Raw genomic sequence first — 18,670 nt, 5'->3', positions numbered from 1 at the left:
TACGATCTGAGCGATCTGCACTCTCAGCTTAGCCAGCTCGTTCTCCAGAGCACTGATCTTCTGAATGGCCTGCTCGTTGACGAGTGTCTGGCTTTGTGGAGCGTGTGCGGCCCGGTGCATGCTGGGTAAAGAGTTCTGACGTCTGAGAGGTTGGCACCGGTGAGCACGAAACGCCAACCCCGAGCCGGCCTCCGATCTGGTGAGACAAACAGCACAGGAGATACTCTTAAAACAAACTATAGCTGACATTATGATGGTCTCCGGCTCGTGGTTATTATATCAATTACCAATAATTACTCAAGAGTCACAAGAGCTTCATTATGTTTATTTCATGAGTTTACGGTAGATCTGCGGTGACTTACGGTCGTCCCTCGGAGACATCGCTCTCCTCTTGCTCGATCCACGCTATGTCAGCTAATGAGGCTACGATCTGGTCGTGTCCTCCTGAAGCGCCCAGGACTCCTGCTCCAGCTCTGACACTGAACGTCTGGAGCTAGAGGTAGAAACAGAAAAATTAGTTAATGTAACACGCAGCAGATCAAAGCATAAGGTCAAGCAAAGAAAAAAAAATACTAAGCCGACGTGTGTAATGTAGCATATGAATGCTTTTATTTTTGGATCATTGTCTTAATCTAGGTATCGAACCTACACATCTATTAAGCAACTACAACAAAACAAACAAACAACCTGCGGTCCCAGACATGAAGTCTGTCCAGGTTGTGTTTATTTTCCCTGCATTACTATTAAAATTAAACAGCACGATCAAGACAAATACAGACTCGTGTCAAGATGTAGTCAGGACAGGAACGATGACCTCCACCCTAAACACCAAGGTTCCAGGTGGAGACGCGTGTCGGCTAAAATGCACTCGTGCGACGGTTTCTTAGAGAGACTCACCTGCTAGGAATGTGCTGAAGGTCACAAGTTCTCAGATTAGTGAATGAGTGCATCAAGAGTCTGTGAAATCGGTGTGAAATGGGGAAAAGTTGATGGAAGGAAAAACACGACAGGGAAACTTCAACATTAATAACTCATAAGTAACGTTAACAAGGAACGTCTGAGTGACGAGCTAGCGGGTCTCACATTATAGCTGTGATAAACGGTTATATCCTCGCAAGCTTGCCTCTGTCTCTCTCTCTCTCTCACACACAACATTATCAGTCTTAGGTTGTGAGGAGTGTCCGCCGTACACGTTCCTGTGTATGAGCGGTTACCATGGAAACGATAACGTAGTATAACGTTCGAGCTATAGGACACTTTCTGAGCGATCAGACCGAGAACTCCAGCATGCTGTGGTATAACGTTTTCATTTGACTGGTTAAACATTTGCTTGTTCTATTGAGCAGACTGAGAACTTTCTGCGCTCATCACTTGACTCGAAGTGTTGTCCGTGTGCTGGTGAACAAATGAGACGATAACGCCATGCTTTATGATTATTACGGTTTCTTTGGTGAACGTTTCTGATGGTGTATTAAGGCTGAAGTTCATAGTTTGTTCGGGTTAAGAGAATGTAAAGCGTAAAAGACAGGCAGGTGTCAGACAAATAGGTGATAAACTAACCTAAAGCAGACAAGCTGCATTCCTTAAAGGGGACAGCTAGAAAAGGAGGAAGGAGGAAGTGAGAGAGAAGAGAGAGAGAGGGGAAAAAAATTAAGCACGAGTTCCATTAATACATTAGTGTTTAAATGTAAGATATCACAATAAGAGAGTGGATTAGGATCACGCAAATCGTGCAATGTTACTATTCACTTGTTTACCACCAAGACATCAAAACAGATGAAAAAAAAAATGCATTTCTCTAAACTGTGTTTCTGAAGCTGCTTCACAGCACTGGGCTGGAAAGGAACGCGTGTATTAGTCTTTACACACACACACACGCACACGCACACACACACACACACACACACACACACACACACACACACACACACACACACACACACCGTTACTCACAGAGGGTTATTTTAGCATGACTCACTTCTGCCCACGTCCTGAACATTAAAATAAAATCAGCCACACACACGACGACCCAAAAAATAACTCGTTTCCTCACAGTAAAAGAGGCTGATTTTATTGTTCAGCTTGATCAGTTGTGCTAATTAATGCATTTTGTTAAACTGTGGGCTTCAACACCACAAGGTAGGTTTAAAAACAAATTTAGAACAAATACAAACATTATTTAAATCATTCATAATTTATATATATATATATATGCTTGTAATGAACAGACTAATCGATTCAGTCTTCGTCTTTGTGCAGCTCTTAGACAGAAGACTGCAGAAGCGACATGACAGACTTATATTCAGGTGTACAGGACATTTATACTAGGAGTAGAACTAAATAGATTTAAAGCTTCTGAGCTGCAATATACAGCTTCTGTTTGCAACCCCAACACAAATGAACAGATTCCTGAAGTGGATTTGAGCTTTAACGCTAATCTGATGACCTGCTACAATCCACCACATACAGCAATGTCAAGTCCTGTTTATTTACAGTGTAAACACACACACAGTATAAGGAAACTAAAAGTCACAGCCAACACACACACACAGACAGAGACACAGACAGACGGACACACACACACAGACAGACGGACACACACACACAGACAGACGGACACACACACACAGACAGACGGACACACACACACAGACAGACACAGACAGACGGACACACAGAGAGAGGCACGCACACCCACCCCTTACATACACATACACATGCACACAATACACATGCTACACATCTATACACAGAGAGAGGCGCACACACCTTACATACACATACACATGCACACAATATAAATGCTACACATATATACACAGAGAGAGGCACACACACAGACACACACACAGACAGGTACCTGAAAGTGGATCCGAGGGCATGGTGCGAGAGGGAGAGTCGAGCCGATCCTTCTGACGATACTGCGAGACGACCCGCAAGGCTTCACTGATCCAAAAGTCTGCAGAATGAAGAGCAAATATAAGCAAATGTCTAGAGGAGGAAAACATACGACATCACAGAATCACCAGGGACACATTTTAGAAGACGATCAGATGAACAGACCAGGTCCATTTCCATCCTCACATCGTTCCTGCTCATCGTCAGACGGAGTTGCTTACAACTTCTCTGGGGTCTTCTGCCATGATGAGTTCCTCACCTCCATCACCTGCTCACGCACGCACACACACACACACACGCACACACACACAGTTGTTAGTGGATGTCACTGGGTTATAAACAAGTCATAATATGAAGATTATATATATATATATATATATATATATATATATATATATATATATATATATATATATATATATATATACATATATATATACACACACACACACACATATACATACACACACACAAACATAAAAAGAATAATAGGACAATGGTTTTAAAAGGAATAAACAAAAAGGATTACATGAGAATAAAAAATTATGAAGTTTAAGAAACTAGGAGGATAAAAATTGGTGCAAACGAAAGAAAAAAATTACAAAGAAAGGATAATGTGAAAGTGAAGAAAGAATGAATTGTGTGAATAAAAAAGTAACAAAGAAAGAGAATAAAAAATGTAAAATATTACAGCAGGAAAAAAAATATAAGAGAAACTTATCTAGTTATTAAGAATGAAAGTTTAGCTTCATAGCTAACCACCAAGGACACTTAGCCTCTTACCAAACTATTAGCAGTTAGCTCTGTCTCAGCTGAACCTCCTACAACTTTACTCAATGTCATATTTATAAACCTAAACATGGATTATTTTTACTTTTATAATCTTCACCAGTTGCCCCAGGACAAAATCCTCTGACACATCTCTCCTTCTTTCACAACCCAACTCGGCTCGATCCCAAACGCATCTCTGCTACACTCCTAGTGCACTACATCAAGTATAAGTTCCTATTACAGAATAGTCGCCTATGTAGGGAGTAAAGCTCAATTTGGAACACTGCCGCGCGGTAAACTACCATCCAGCCGGGTAACTCAGCTAACTGTAAAAGTTACTATTCACCTTGTTGATATGACATTAAATTTGACTTACAAACTCATCGAATCTTCTAACTGACCCGGAATCAACCTGCTAAACCCGGTTTAGTTCCAGCTCCGAACCGCTGTATCCTCAACAACACCGTTTACTGCTAACGAAGAAAGAGTACAGAGACGTCACCAAAGAGCCAATAGGATTCGAGCTATAGGGAGGGACATTAAATATACTCTCTGACTATTGGTTTATTTTTTTTTTATTGATTTAGTTTATTTATTTAAAACTATTTACTTTCCTTAAACTGTGATTTGAATGACCAGAAAATGTTAAAAGTAGGAAGATAGGCTTACAAAAATAAATATATTTTTTTTACATGTGTCCGTAATATATAATAACCACACTTTAAATGGCGCGACTCCTTTCTAATAAAAATGTTTCCTATTGGTAAAACCGCCAGGCTTATTGTCCAATCAGCATGAGGAAACCCAGGGCGTGCTGTATGTTTCATGTAAAGGGAACTGGAAAATGACCAAGTGAACAATTTCCCTTGTCGCTTATAGTCATCTATGTAGCTAAATTATAAGACGGCTATGCGTGTTTTATCACTGTCATAAACCTATACATCATTATAGACCTTAAAAAAGGATTATTTTGGGATTTCTGGAGGACGTGAAAACCGTCTAACGGGAAGGTAACGACACAGTTAGCAATGTGCTAGTTAGTGTAGCTTAGCATGTTAGCTTAGCATGTTAGCTTAGCCATCCTGCCTGTGTTTTGTAAGGCAGTGCCACAACACACAGTGGTCAAGGTTAACTGTCATACAGTCAAACATGCTCATATGGAACATTTGGGTAGTAAAGTTAATGTTACGTTTAACTAAATTGATGACGTTTTATTTACGGGTTGTTGCCGTTTAGCAAAAAACAGATGGCTAAGAGAACAAGACACTTCAGTATCCATAACAAAATCTATACAAAGAGCTGTTAGCTTGAAAGCTAAAGGCAGTTAAGGGTGAGCAAAAATTGATTGCAAAATTGTTGTTAACGTGTCAACACTGGCCTTAACGTCCGAATAGAAATATATCGAGGTTTGTTTACATGAGGCAGGCAGAAACAGCATTACTAGCACGTCTCATAACCAGTTCCTGTGTCTGTGATGTGTCAGCATTTCAACAAGCAAGTGTTTGAAGAGGAATGTAAGTTGTGTGTTTGTGTTTGTTTACGTCATCCTCAGCTCAGGAAGGTCCTCTGGTGTACATGGCACTACATGCGGCTGCACCATGAGCGGCGAGCCGGACGCCTTGGCTGTGGTCAATCAGCTCCGAGATTTAGCTGCTGACCCACTGAACAGACGCGCTATTGTCGAAGATCAGGGCTGTTTGCCTGGACTTATCCTCTTCCTCGATCATCACAACCCACAAGTTGTCTATTCAGCGTTGCTGGTGAGATCCTCATAGATCAGGGAGGTGTAAGTGGAACTGACTAGTCAGGTTCCTAGATGGAGGTGGTCTTTACGGTGATGCTGTACACTCCTCATGACTGTTTTTCTCGAGAGTAGTTCAGAGAGTGTGTGCCTGTGTCACGTGGCCATCTCCTGCTGATCAGTGATGTTGGAGCTCTCACACACACTTTACACAGAGTCGATTAGGTGGGGCTTTTTAGATGTCAGGCATGTGGTAGCCTAGTGGTTACCAATCGGAAGGTTGTGAGTTCGATTCCCACGTCCACCAGGCTGCCACTGCTGGGCCCCTTAGCAAGGCCCTTGAAAATAAAATAAGATAAAATGTAAGTTGCTCTGGATGAGGGCCTCTGATAAATGCTGTAAATGTCAACTTTATTCCAGATTCACGTAGGTCTTTTAACATCCTAGGATGCAAAAACTGTTAAAATGCATTTAACAGAAGAAGAGTTCTGAAATTCTTGTTTTTGTTTTTTTTCTAACAGGGAAGAGAAGAGACATTTTTTGTAATACTTGGTTTAAAGAGCTTTAAATGTGTGAGCTTTCATCTTTACATGCTTTAAAGTTAGGAGGGAAAAGAAACAAACAACCCTCACGGCATAAAGGAGAAAGTAAATAAAGAATACATACCTTGAGTAATGGGGTGCCTAGACTTTTGCCTAAAGCCTTTTGTGTTGCATACTACAAATTTTGATTGTTTTCACTCGATTAAAAGTAGTGGCACACCTGGCCGTGATGGGTGCAGTGAAGCTGATAAGTGCCACTGTGTCAAGTGCCATAGAAGCTTCTCTGTTCTTTCCATGTAAACACAGCAATACCATGCATGGCACTGATCTGTTTTAAAATGTCCTCTTAGTTCCAGCTTGTGTGTTTGTGTCCCATCAGGCCGTTCGCTACCTGGCAGAATGTCGAGCCAACAGGGAGAAGCTGATGGGCGTTCTGGGAATGATGCTGAGTCTGCAAAACGTCATGCAGAAGTAAGTCTCACAAATCGTCTTGATCATATAATTCAGTGTTAAAATCCATCAAACACACTTTGGGCAGTAGGGGGCGCCGATTCACCCGATTCATCTCACACGTGCTGGTTGGCATGAGCACAGTTGGACAGCACCAGGGTTAGAGGTCTATGGTCAGAGGTGTTTTTGTCTTGTTTGCTTCAGGAGCACATCCCCAGGGGAGACTAAATTGTTGGCTTCAGAAATCTACGAGATCCTGCAGAACTCGAGCAACTCTGAGGCCGAACAGGCCGAAGCAGCCGCCTCGTGTCGGCGTAAGGCTCAGTTCTTCCTGGGTTCCACCAACAAGCGGGCCAAGACCGTGGTTCTGCAGATCGACGGCTTGGACGACCCGGTGAGTCCACGTTTCCTGTCCATGTGAATCTTTATCTAGTTTATTTGATGTTGTTGAAACTCGGTCATTATAACTGCTTATTAAATGGATGAGTTGTTTTGATGATTTGATTTATTATTTCGTCGTTCTGTTCTTGTTGCGTATCAGACACGGAGGAGTCTGTGTGAGGAAGCTTTGCTGAAAATCCGCGGCGTCATCAGCTTCACCTTCCAGATGGCCGTTAAGAGGTGTGTGGTCCGGATCCGCTCCGACCTGAAGGCCGAGGTGAGGCTTGTGTTGATTTAAACAAACAACAAAAAAAGTCTAGTCATTTTTATACAAACATCGGGAGTTTTTTATCCGCAGGCTCTGGGAACAGCCATCGCATCAACCAAAGTGATGAAAGCGCAGCAGGTGGTGAAGGGAGAAGACGGTAATGAGGTGAGCAGCACATGACATGTAACCTGCTCCAAAACAATGGACATTTACTTTCGTTCAAATGAGTTCTGAATGGCTTCGAGGTTCTTAACTATGTTTATTGTTCAAAGCATAAATATACAGGAGGAAAGCTTCCAATGTACTTCTTAAAAAAAGCATTATAAACATTCTATATCTTTTATCCTATTTTATATATTTGCTCTTCTTCATCCTTTCACCCAGTTCCAAATATTAATTATGAAAAATAGAGAATGACACAATGAGTATCTGGATTTTTCTATATTTATTATTTTAAAGCATGTAAGGGCGAACACACACCACACACACACACACACACACATACACACACATACACACACACACGCACACCTCCATCTTTAACAGTAAATTGTAAAATTAAAAGTTATTTAAAACAAACAAATTTGAATTTCAAAGTTTTGTCCACCAGAAGGCACACAAGCTGTTATCTGGAGTGTTCCAGTAGCAGTAAATGTTCTCCCAGTGGTTCTGGTTTGGAAATCAAACACAAGAGAAACAAATCCAAAATCAATTTCATCATATAAAAGATCTATAAAGTTTCTGTTCTCACTTACGTTATATAACTGTGATAAACCACTGTGTCCTCACCAGCCTCTCTCTGTCTCTCTCTCTCTCTCACACACACACACACACACACACACATACTCTGCTGGAAAACTTTGCACACTGCTCTGTTATAAAAGCACTGAAATGAGACTTAAAAATTAGGGAAGATACTGATGTGTTTTTTCCCCCAATATGAATAATACAGTTTGTTATAGAGAAGCCCAGAATAAACACATAATAATAATAATACTAATAATAATAATTTGAACCATGCGTCTAGTTTTTCCGCATGCTTTTTCTCGAATTAAACCCCTTTTATAAAATGGAATTAAACTAAACTAATTCTCACTATTGTCTCTGCTTTGTCTGTCCTCACTGTAGTAAAAGCACTGAGCTTTATACAGGATGACACTGAGAGCTGCGGATGCTTCTCTGCCTGGAGGGTTAATACACACACACACCTTAAATACACACGCACAAAATACACATATATACACACGCACACCACACACACCATACACATACTAAACATGCACACATACATTTACAAACCCATACACACCCATACACATATATACACACACGCACACATACACATGCACACCCATACACACACACACATCCCTTTCCCAGACCCGCTTAGGTCTGCCTAGACACAAATGCTTTAGTAGTGGGTCTGTATACACACACACACACACAGCATGCAGTATTATGAGCCATGACCTCTCTCAGAATTGGAAGGGTGTTCTTTACTTGCAGCTACAACACGTGACCTATAATAGCCTCCGCGGTGTTAGTGGTCATCATGTTTCAGCCCTCTATTCCCTTGCTGTACAGCAGGTGGCGTCATGCTTCACATTATATTCCTTCCTCAGTGTATTGATTTTCTCTTTTTCCCCCACAGTTACTGTGTATAGTTTAGAAGCAGGTCTCAGTATGACACCTCTGTCTTTCTGTCTTTGTTTTTTTCTCTACTGTCTGGTGTTATAAAGCTGTAAAATGTGTTTTATGATGTCCTGCTGCTTAATAATTCACATCCTAATGAAGCGTTAAGCTCTTAGACGGAAACGTAAACTTATCACTTTGCCTTCTTATTATTTTTTTTCTTAGTTTTTTTTTTATTCCAGTTTGCAGTTTTGTTCTCAACATTAATATGTTTTGTGATGATCCTGTCAGCTTACTTAACATCATTGTGACTGTATGTAAGGTGTTTAAACTTATTCAGGTCCGTCACACCACTGTGGGCTTTTGTGGCGTTTAAACATAATCTGTGTATTAAATGTTGATTTTTCTTTATTGTATTATACATTTTGTGGTTGTTGAAGCTACTTGTGTGTCTGCAGTGTGACTATGTCCCAGGTGTCTGTCTCTGTCCTTCATCCCGTCCCAGTGACTCACGCTGTCGTTTGTCCGTCTTCCGTGCAGATGGTAATCCCGTTTCAGGAGGATTCGGACGTTGAGGTGGAGCAGAACATGGACCTGCCGGATTACCTCCCTGAGGACGAGAGCCCGGCTGACGAGCAGCACAAGGCCGTGTCTCGCCTGGGCTCCATGCAGGACGGTATAGGCTGGCTGAGCACCGCCACCAACTTCCTGTCTCGCTCCTTCTACTGGTGACCCTGCGCCATAACATCCTCCCACCCCTCCCCCGCTTCAAGTACAGAAACACTACTTCAGGGTGCTACAAATAACTCAAGTCCTCCTAAAGCTCATATTAGCACCAACACCACCAGAGACACCAAGCCATAGAACAATAAGACTGCTTTCACCATGAGTGTCTCCTCTGTAGCTGCGCTCTCTCTCTCTCTCTCTCTCTCTCTCTCGCTCTCTCAACACTTTCTTTCCCTTCAGCCAGAAGATGTTTCTTTATTTTTTTCTTTTTATAAAGACGGTTTGGTCCAGTTTCTCCTCAAGGGTCCATGTGTGATACCAAACAGCATTGGGTACTTGTATAGTGTGGTGTGTTTTTTTTTTTCTTCTTCTTCTTTTCTTTCTTTGGGACACTCAGTGCTCTGCCAGGTTGCATAATCCTCCTGGCGACGGATTTTCAGTTTTTGTACGAGGGAACTTTTTCTCATGCATGAAGTTTGAGTGCCTGTTTTTTTTTTTTTCCTCTTTCTTCCTGTATCTTTGCCTTTCCATCTCACTTCTTGTGTGTTTTATTGTCTTGCTCTGTCTTTGCTCATTTGAAAAAAGTTTTAAATTCACTTTAACCCCTCGGGATTTTCCGCTTTACTCGATTCCTTTTTCGTCTTCTTTTGCGTGCGTGTATATGTGTGTGTGCGCGCTTGCTTGCGATGTGATTTCTTGATCTCATCTCAAACTTCTGAAGATTTAAACCACGTCCTTATTCACACACCGTAGTTTTTGGTCATATAGAGGGGTAAAGAATTGGGAGAAGCACCAGCACTGACTGCTGTAGGGTCATCAAACGAAGCTGTAGAACCCAACACCTTCTGTGCTGCATGCAGAAATAAAAGGGAAAAATAACTCCAACGCACTCGCTATTGCTATCAGACTACTAACAGTTTCTTACGCTCCATGCCAACCAACACTTTAGACTGAATTCAGGACAAGTGGCCAGGTTCGATTGGGAGCTTTTGTTTTCTTGCATCTAATTTGTATGGTTTGCTGCCTTTAACACGAGTATTAAAGTTCGGTCAGTTGTTTTGTCGGGAGAAATTCACGTCTGAGCCCGATCGCCAAAACGCACAATCAATGGCTGTCAGACCTGTGTGATAGGGTTAAAAAAACAAACAAACTTCTGGATACGAGTGACAAGCGATCTCTGGAGTACGAACAAAAACAAGACGAGGGAAAAAGTCACCAACAGTGTTATTAAAACCCAACACCACATCCAATAATTACTGAATATCTCCTGTACTTGTGCTTGAGTTTTTTTTTTTATCATTATTTAAATCATTGTTGATTTTTTTTTATTCTCAACAATAAATGGTTTAGATTTTAGACCGAACCTCGGTAACCCGGTGCGTGACATCAGTAGGACTGAAGTAGTCCGTAGCACATGTTTAGATGTAGAAGCTTCTCATGTACAGAGTACGTCTGCTGTTACGTGTGTAAAGAATTTCAGACCATGGAGTTATTGCCTGTTCACACTAATGACATTATTAAATATATTAATGAACACAGTGTGTATGTGGTGTTTCTTCTCCTTTTTTTTCTTCTACAAAGTCACAGGACTAAGCTTCAGTGTGTGTTCCACATCATCATGGTTTCCTTTAAATGGTTGCTGAATCTCAGCTCTGCTCCACAGTTCATCCTCTCATGAAAACTTTGAAGGTGTGTTCAAGTAAAATTTCTAAGAAATTTGTTCAGAGAAGTTTGTTAATTAGCGTTTTCAGACCCAAACGTCAGTTTGGCTGCCATTGTAAACAGCAGAGGAGAGAGTTTGGCTTCTTACAAAAGCCCCAGTTCTCCCTGAAGGTTGTAGAAGTCGAGGAAAGCTGCAGTCAGACAGCAGATTAGTTACTAACTGGAGTTTTATTTAAAGGAGCAGTTTGTCTGTATGGAAGAGTGAGAGGTTTTCTGAATATTGTTGTCATTTTGCTCCTCCACAATCTGTACTGATGATCAGTGGAATTTAGTTTTTAGTTAATTTTTTTTTAGTTAAGATCAAAAACGTGCACAGAGTATTGAGCACACACACGAGCACACACAAGCACATACGCGCGCAAACACGCACACACACACACACACACACACACACACACACACACACACACACACTGTATTTCTGTGTGTGTTCTAATGGAAGTGTGTGGTCAGGATGTAAAGTTCACACCGAGCATAAAAGTCACATCCTGAACAAAACACACCTTCATAGTTTCCTCACGATGATGCATGTAAACAGCAGTCAACTTTTCTACACCCACATCAGCGCTCTTTATAGACCGCAGCATCAGACAGACGGTGTGTGTGTGTGTGTGTGTGTGTGTGTGTGTGTGTGTGTGTGTGTGTGTGTGTGTGTGTGTGTGCACCTTATGGTATGTCCCTGGAGGTCACATTTAGCCCGATTACACCATTACAGCAGGACTGAACCATTTTAAAGCCCAACAGGTGACGCGCAGGTTTTTTTTTTTTTTTAAAGCTTTATCTGGAGATCAGACATCATATCATCAGAACTACAGAAGATTCATTTCGATTCCAAAAAAAAAATGCAGACCAAAAGAAAAATAATACCTGGATTTTTTTTTTACTATTAAATTAAATGATCGATGTTACTGCAGATTGTGGTAGGCGGGGCTTAAGGGCGGAGTCACACCCAACAAATCATTTAGAGCTGAATTAATTATTTATTTATTCAATTATATAGTTACTTAACAATACATGTATAATTTTAAGCATTTAAGTCTTAAATGATTTCGTATGTGTCAAATATGTATGATTTAATTTCTCCATTTGTTTTTAGAATAATGGTTCATTACATATGTATATAAAATAATAATGATCAGAATGATATTCATTTCTTCCTCAGACCTGAACCTTTTGATGGACTTCTTTCCCCTCCTTTAACATTTCCCCCTACCGTTGGCTGGAGTCACCCGGCCTCAGCACCTTGCACTGAGAGTGAATAATTACTTGATTAATTTAATATCACATTTTCTCCTCCTGTCTTTGACAAACCTCCAGCTGCACTCGTCCCATCACCTCATCTCTCAGCTGGAAGAGTGCTGGAGGAAATCCTTCTAACACCAGTCCGAACTCCCACAGCTGGAGGGAAGTCCATCAATCTTCCCGACGTGCCTGAGCAGTGTGGTGTCCAGCAGAGCTGCTCCTTCACCTCCACCCCTCTGGCAGCCGGGGAAGTAGGTCAGCCTCTTCAGTAGGGCTTTGTTCCTGGAAGACCCTTCACTTGTGGCCTGAGCGCTGTGCCCATATGGAGTCAGGGGTCCATATGCCATGTACAGTAGGAGAGGTGTGCATCTGAATGGCTTTTAGTGTCACAAGAACCAACAGGGTCTGTGACTTCTGTCTGGACACACCACTAGGGGGCGTAAGTCAGCTGTGAGATCCCTGACTCTGTCTTTAATAATAATAATAATAATAATAATAATAATAATAATAATAATAATAATGTACATTTAATATTTAATACATCCGTACAAATAAAATATATTACATATTTAAACGTATAAATCAAATAAAAGCAACCAGAGACACACCTTTCCGTTCATTTCGCACAAAATTATTAATATGCATAGATCATTTTATATATAATATATTATGAGACATGATGTACTTTCACTTGTATGTTGTAACATACCACTATATGTTCATCTATAATAGCCCAGTGCAAAAGTAAAGACATCCCAAGACAAAAAACAAACAAAAAGAAGACTCGTAATTAATAACATAAGATAACAAATGTGATTATTACAAATTGCAATTGAGGTAAGAGAAGTTTTTATAAAAGGATATTTAATATATACATATTTGTAGAAATGTATTCAATGATATTTATTTATTTATTTATTTATTTATTTATTTATAAATACATATTAATTGTAATATTAATAATCTTGCTTCTTGATTGTGATATAAATATCATCTAATAACTGATTTGTTTTTATCATCATAAACTCTAAAGATTATCCTCTGAGACTGTGGATCCCCAAACCCACAAACTCACTACAGTGTTACTTCTGCATCCTGACCTCTGTGTGAAAACACACACTGCCTTTTTCAGACCAGCTCCAGACACCGGAAGACTCGTGACATGCCAGAAGGCTTTAAAAAATGATCTGTAGATTTGCTTTATTTTTCTCTCATTTTTTTTCAGTTCAATTCATTTGCTTTATCCAAACTTGTTTACTCGTTTCCTTTGAAAAGCCAGTGGGGAATAGAAACTTTTGCACTCGCCTGTGTGAATACAGCTTAGTGAGTACACAAAGGAATAAATGAGGAATTTTGAGAAAGATCATAATATCAGAACAATACACTAACAGCACTGACAATGGAGCTACTATAGTGTTTTTACAGCTCCCTTGTTAGACAATTCCCTGACCTCCCGTTACGCACGTCTGTTCTCCGGTCCTCCAGAGTCTTTAGAAACAAACCATCCTCTTTAATCTGCATGGTTTAAATGAATGTTCTTGTATTCTGTAATATGTTACTGTTGCTATAGTAACAGCACATATAATAACATGTACATAAATGCTTATGTGAGGATACGTAATGAAGAAGGAGGAGGTTTTAAGCAACCGTTTTTTTCTGTTAAAAAAATAACATTTATGGAAGGAGTCTCCAGTATCAGTGCTTTGTGCTTTCCGCTTTTCTCTTCGTTGTAGTTATAAATGGATAAAAAGCACGACGTCCTTCTGATAGAAATAGAATGTGTAATACCTGTGGTATAAAATGTGTGGGATAAAATGTATAAAAGCGTCTGCTTTTATAGGAAGCATGTCTCTGTTGATTATTTTCCTATAACAGCACAACACACAGTGTGTTACTGCTTAGGTACCTTGTAGGTATCTTGACTCCAGAGGAAAAGATTAAGAGCCGGAACACGGTGTGTTTGTGTGTGAATGTATCAGGTGTGTTTGCATGGTTAATCTGCAGGGTTGATAAGAGAGAGAGAGTAGAGGAGAGAGAAAGAGAGAGAGATAGAGAGAGAGAGAGAGAGAGAGAGAGAGAGGTGCGTTCCTGCAAGAGGACGGTTGCTCGATTTTATTCGGGCTGCGACACTCAACCAGTAAATTACATCCAGTGTGCGGCGGAGAAATGATGTGACACCTGTAATTTACGTCAAATAACTTTCGAGGACGTAAAAGTGGCGAGATCGGATGCAATCATTCTTCAGCGCCGGAGCAGGGTAGAAGTTTAATTGAAACATTTTTCTTTATCGTGTGTGATGATGGAGCAGCAGGGAGGGGTGGAGGGTCTCGTGGAGAACGACAGGGTCTTTAAGTCACTCCAAATGTGGGGTCGACACCACGGGATGTGAGAAAGTCGTAGGCTGTGGAAAAGAAAAATAAATCCCACACAGGACACTACAGAGGACTCGAGACACAACACACACACACACACACACACACACACACACACACACACACACACACACACACACACACACACACACACACACACACACACGATTAAACCTAGAAAAAAACCGGAATATATTCGGTGTGCTTGGTGTTTCATACACACACACACACACACACACACACACACACATACACACACACACACACACGATTAAACCTAGATAAATACGGAATATATTCGGTGTGCTTGGTGTATGCACGATGTTTCATACACACACACACACACACACACACACACACACACACACACACACACACACACACACACACACACATATATATATATATGTGTGTGTGTGTGTGTGTGTGTGTGTGTGTGTGTGTGTGTGTGTGTGTGTGTGTGTGTGTGTATATGCAGTATACAGTGCTTTGATGGTGTGTATTCATGATTAAGTGGACGCCACAGATTTTATGACTGTATGAAATGTATCATTGTATTAAATCCATTTTCTGTAGCACTTATTCTAAACACACACACACACACACACACACACACACACACACACACACACACACACACACACACACACACACACACACACACACACACACACACACACACACACACACAGCATATGTCTTTGGACCGAAGGAGGAAACTGGAGAACCCAGAGGAAACCACAAAAAACCATGAAGGTGTGAAAATGTGTATTTTCTTGCATTTGCCTTTCACTAAGTCCTGGGATATAAACATGTTGCACACATAAAAATCCCTCCAACTTCCATCACCATGCCAGATATACAGTAGTTGATAACTGATTTAGTTCCATTCCTCCATCTTCAGTAAGTGCTTTATCAATTACTTTAATAGTGCGTTTTAATGGCTCCAGATAAAAGATTTTAATGAGTCTATATGTAATACATCTGATGAACATTCAGTCATTACTTCGTCTTCTTTAACCACTTTATCCCGGCCAGGGGGAAAGCGCTGGATCCGAAGGCGATCCTGGGAACACTGGGTGTGGGTTATTAGGAAAGCGCTAAAATAGTTGTTATCAAAAGTGACATAATAAGTTGTGTGTCATTAGTGGACCTGTGTGTAATTACGTGTAGTCACGAAAATAATACTAAAATAATATAAAGTGTTTCTAGAGATTATATCTAAAGAAACGGTATCATGAAGAGCAAGTAGCAAATAAATAAATAAATAAATAAATAGATAGATAAATAAAACACAGGACAAAGTATCACATCCCACAGAGTGATATCAAATTTATTGTTATTAAAAGAAATAAAAGTGCATGGAGAAGATGGAGATCGTCCACCAGAGGCCAGTGTGTACGTAAAAGGATGAGATTAGTCAGTTCCGGGTTCTAGAGGGGTGAATACTTATGCAAGAAGTTGTGCTGTGTGTGTGTGTGTGTGTGTGTGTGTGGGTTGGAGTCCACGTCTGGTTTAATGAAATGCGTGAGCACAGGAGCTCAGAGTAATTGTGGCTTTAGCTCGTTAAAGATCCCAGATGATTTGGAGGCATAGTGGTGCAGGCTGGGGGGTGGTGAAGGTGGTGAAGGTGGTGGTGTGGCCTTCATCCGACATCTCCGCCGCGTCGCTGCAGCATCTCCATCCCTGATTGGTGAGATGAAATATCGCCGGGGAAAATTAAAAGGTCCCAGTGTCAAAATAATTCATAATATGCATATCTTCCAGCGCTGATGAAATATCTGGTTTGTGGATTAGGAAGGATAATAAAAACGATCAGGCTACAGTTACAACTGCTTCTGTGAGCGCGTGAGGGACGTTCATTCTGTCAACGTCGAGCGCAGGGTCAAGTCAAAACGTGCGCTCGGGATAGCGTGCGTATGAGCGAGAGGGAGGGAGGGAGGGAGGGAGGGAGGGAGCTCAATATCCCACCTGCGATTTGAATATTCTGCTATAATTGTCCTAAAACGTCCCATCAGCGGATCTGCCGGACACCATTACGCCTCTACAATATGGTGTGACATTCAAATTTGCCCCAAATGACAGGTTATTAGAAGGCGAGAGCAGCCGGCATATAATTAAGCACCGTAACTTTGACCTGGAATGGGAAGTGATGGCAGGATTGTAATAGAGGGGAATGGAGGAGGCGCTGGGTTGTAGCAGCAGGGGCGAAGGGAGTTCCTCTGCAGATCGTCTGCGATTATTTTACACGAACTCTCGCAGGGTTTGTCTTTGTAACGGCCTGTCATAAAGATGTTAGGAACGACGCTGAGATTTCTGACCGCTTCGTGCAGAGGTTGCAGGGATCAACGTGCTGCTCGGCTGATCGCACCGGACACGCGAGGCAGAGGCTGTCTGAGGAGGAACATGGTGCAGTGTGATTTCTGATAACTCAGTGATGACCTGATATGAAGAAAGGAAACAAAGTAACACGCTGTTTTTTGAGCAGTTCATTCAGCGCAAAAGTCATTATTACCTATGTGTGTGACCTCAGGAAGGGGCACAGGAAGAAGCACAGGAAGAAACACAGGAAGAAGCACTAGAAGAAACACAGGAAGGCACACAGGAAGAAGCACAGGAAGAAGCACAGGAAGAAACACAGGAAGAAGCACAGGAAGAAACACAGGAAGAAGCACAGGAAGAAACACAGGAAGGCACATAGGAAGAAGCACAGGAAGAAGCACAGGAAGAAACACAGGAAGAAGCACAGGAAGAAACACAGGAAGAAGCACAGGAAGAAACACAGGAAGACGCACAGGAAGGTGCACAGGGAGAAATACAGGAAGGTGCACAGGAAGGCGCACAGGAAAAAACACAGGAGGGCGCACAGGGAGAAACACAGGAAGAAGCACAGGAAGGCGCACAGGAAGAAACACAGGAAGAAACACAGGAAGAAACACAGGAAGAAACACGAGAAGGTGCACAGGGAGAAACACAGGAAGAAACACAGGAAGAAACACGAGAAGGTGCACAGGGAGAAACACAGGAAGAAACACAGGAAGAAACACAGGAAGAAACACGGGAAGGTGCACAGGGAGAAATACAGGAAGGCGCACATGAAGGCGCACAGGAAAAAACACAGGAAGAAACACAGGAAGAAACACAGGAAGAAACACAGGAAGGCGCACAGGAAGAAACACAGGAAGAAACACAGGAAGAAACACAGGGAGAAACACAGGAAGGTGCACAGGAAGAAACACAGGAGGAAACACAGGAAGAAACACAGGAAGAAACACAGGAAGAAACACAGGAAGAAACACAGGAAGGTGCACAGGAAGAAACACAGGAAGAAACACAGGAAGAAACACGGGAAGGTGCACAGGGAGAAATACAGGAAGGCGCACATGAAGGCGCACAGGAAGAAACACAGGAAGAAACACAGGAAGAAACACAGGAAGAAACACAGGAAGGCGCACAGGAAGAAACACAGGAAGAAACACAGGGAGAAACACAGGAAGGTGCACAGGGAGAAACACAGGAAGGCGCACAGGAGGAAACACAGGAAGAAACACAGGAAGAAACACAGGAAGGTGCACAGGAAGAAACATGTAATCATGTAAACATGCAATCAGGAAGAATCATGTAAGAATCATATGAAAATAATCATGTACGACTCATTTGTGAAAAACGAATCATGTAAGAATCACATGTGAGTGCGAATCAGTAAGAATCACATGTGAAAAATGAATCACATAAAAATAAACGACTCACGTGAAATGACGTATGATTAAATGAATCGGGGAAAAAATTTGAAAATAAGTAGAAACACAGTGCGGACATCACAAAGTGTAACGGCGTCCATGGTGCATAACTGGGCCTTAAATCCCAATTTGTACTTTAAAAATGACATTTCTAGTTTATACATATAATACACAGAAATAATAAC

At 41.4% G+C, this 18,670-nt stretch overlaps 3 protein-coding genes across 6 annotated transcripts in view; 2 read left to right on the top strand and 1 right to left on the bottom strand.

Moving 5' to 3' along the window:
- The window catches only part of mtfr1 (mitochondrial fission regulator 1), a 5,581-nt gene extending 1,382 nt beyond the window's left edge, over nucleotides 1–4,199 (bottom strand). The window contains exons 1-5 of one of the 4 annotated variants that reach the window (XM_027175724.2): nucleotides 4,046–4,199; nucleotides 3,064–3,166; nucleotides 2,861–2,959; nucleotides 363–493; nucleotides 1–196 (exon numbers count right to left, since the gene is read on the bottom strand). The exon at nucleotides 1–196 is cut by the window's left edge and continues 31 nt beyond it. In XM_027175724.2, coding sequence (XP_027031525.2) covers nucleotides 1–196; nucleotides 363–493; nucleotides 2,861–2,959; nucleotides 3,064–3,099 — 462 coding nt within the window. In that variant the 5' untranslated portion in view covers nucleotides 3,100–3,166; nucleotides 4,046–4,199. Of the gene's footprint in view, nucleotides 197–362; nucleotides 494–2,860; nucleotides 2,960–3,063; nucleotides 3,167–3,681; nucleotides 4,001–4,045 lie in introns of those variants that run through there. The other 3 variants (XM_027175743.2, XM_047808650.1, XM_027175734.2) reach the window with 3 other exon arrangements.
- A 266-nt stretch (nucleotides 4,200–4,465) lies between these two features.
- On the top strand, nucleotides 4,466–10,943 carry armc1 (armadillo repeat containing 1). The gene is made up of 7 exons (XM_027175755.2): nucleotides 4,466–4,679; nucleotides 5,222–5,429; nucleotides 6,332–6,423; nucleotides 6,607–6,796; nucleotides 6,944–7,060; nucleotides 7,142–7,216; nucleotides 9,224–10,943. The coding sequence occupies exons 2-7, from the start codon at nucleotides 5,268–5,270 to the stop codon at nucleotides 9,413–9,415; spliced, it is 828 nt and encodes a 275-aa protein (XP_027031556.1). The 5' UTR covers nucleotides 4,466–4,679; nucleotides 5,222–5,267; the 3' UTR covers nucleotides 9,416–10,943.
- A 5,163-nt stretch (nucleotides 10,944–16,106) lies between these two features.
- LOC125140207 (DNA topoisomerase 1-like) lies at nucleotides 16,107–18,344 on the top strand. The gene is made up of 3 exons (XM_047808376.1): nucleotides 16,107–16,143; nucleotides 17,008–17,161; nucleotides 17,351–18,344. Exons 1-3 carry the CDS (start codon nucleotides 16,107–16,109, stop codon nucleotides 18,342–18,344), a joined length of 1,185 nt encoding a protein of 394 aa, XP_047664332.1.
- Nucleotides 18,345–18,670: the final 326 nt, after the last annotated feature.

The sequence above is a fragment of the Tachysurus fulvidraco genome, chromosome 25 (assembly GCF_022655615.1).
Source record: "Tachysurus fulvidraco isolate hzauxx_2018 chromosome 25, HZAU_PFXX_2.0, whole genome shotgun sequence".
NCBI classification, from domain to species: domain Eukaryota; kingdom Metazoa; phylum Chordata; class Actinopteri; order Siluriformes; family Bagridae; genus Tachysurus; species Tachysurus fulvidraco.
Note: the sequence above shows the minus strand (reverse complement) of the source record. Positions and strands in the feature narration are given on the sequence as shown.

Excerpts from the sequence above, each read along its gene's own strand:
- armc1 (XM_027175755.2), top strand. The coding sequence starts at position 5,268 with ATGAGCGGCGAGCCGGACGCCTTGGCTGTGGTCAATCAGCTCCGAGAT. Across the intron at positions 6,424-6,606 it reads CTGCAAAACGTCATGCAGAA|GAGCACATCCCCAGGGGAGA; the intron begins GTAAGTCTCACA and ends TGTTTGCTTCAG. Across the intron at positions 7,217-9,223 it reads AGGGAGAAGACGGTAATGAG|ATGGTAATCCCGTTTCAGGA; the intron begins GTGAGCAGCACA and ends TCTTCCGTGCAG.
- LOC125140207 (XM_047808376.1), top strand. The coding sequence starts at position 16,107 with ATGGAGAAGATGGAGATCGTCCACCAGAGGCCAGTGT. Across the intron at positions 16,144-17,007 it reads CGTCCACCAGAGGCCAGTGT|GGTTTGTCTTTGTAACGGCC; the intron begins GTACGTAAAAGG and ends GAACTCTCGCAG. Across the intron at positions 17,162-17,350 it reads GAGGAGGAACATGGTGCAGT|GAAGAAGCACAGGAAGAAGC; the intron begins GTGATTTCTGAT and ends GAAGGCACACAG.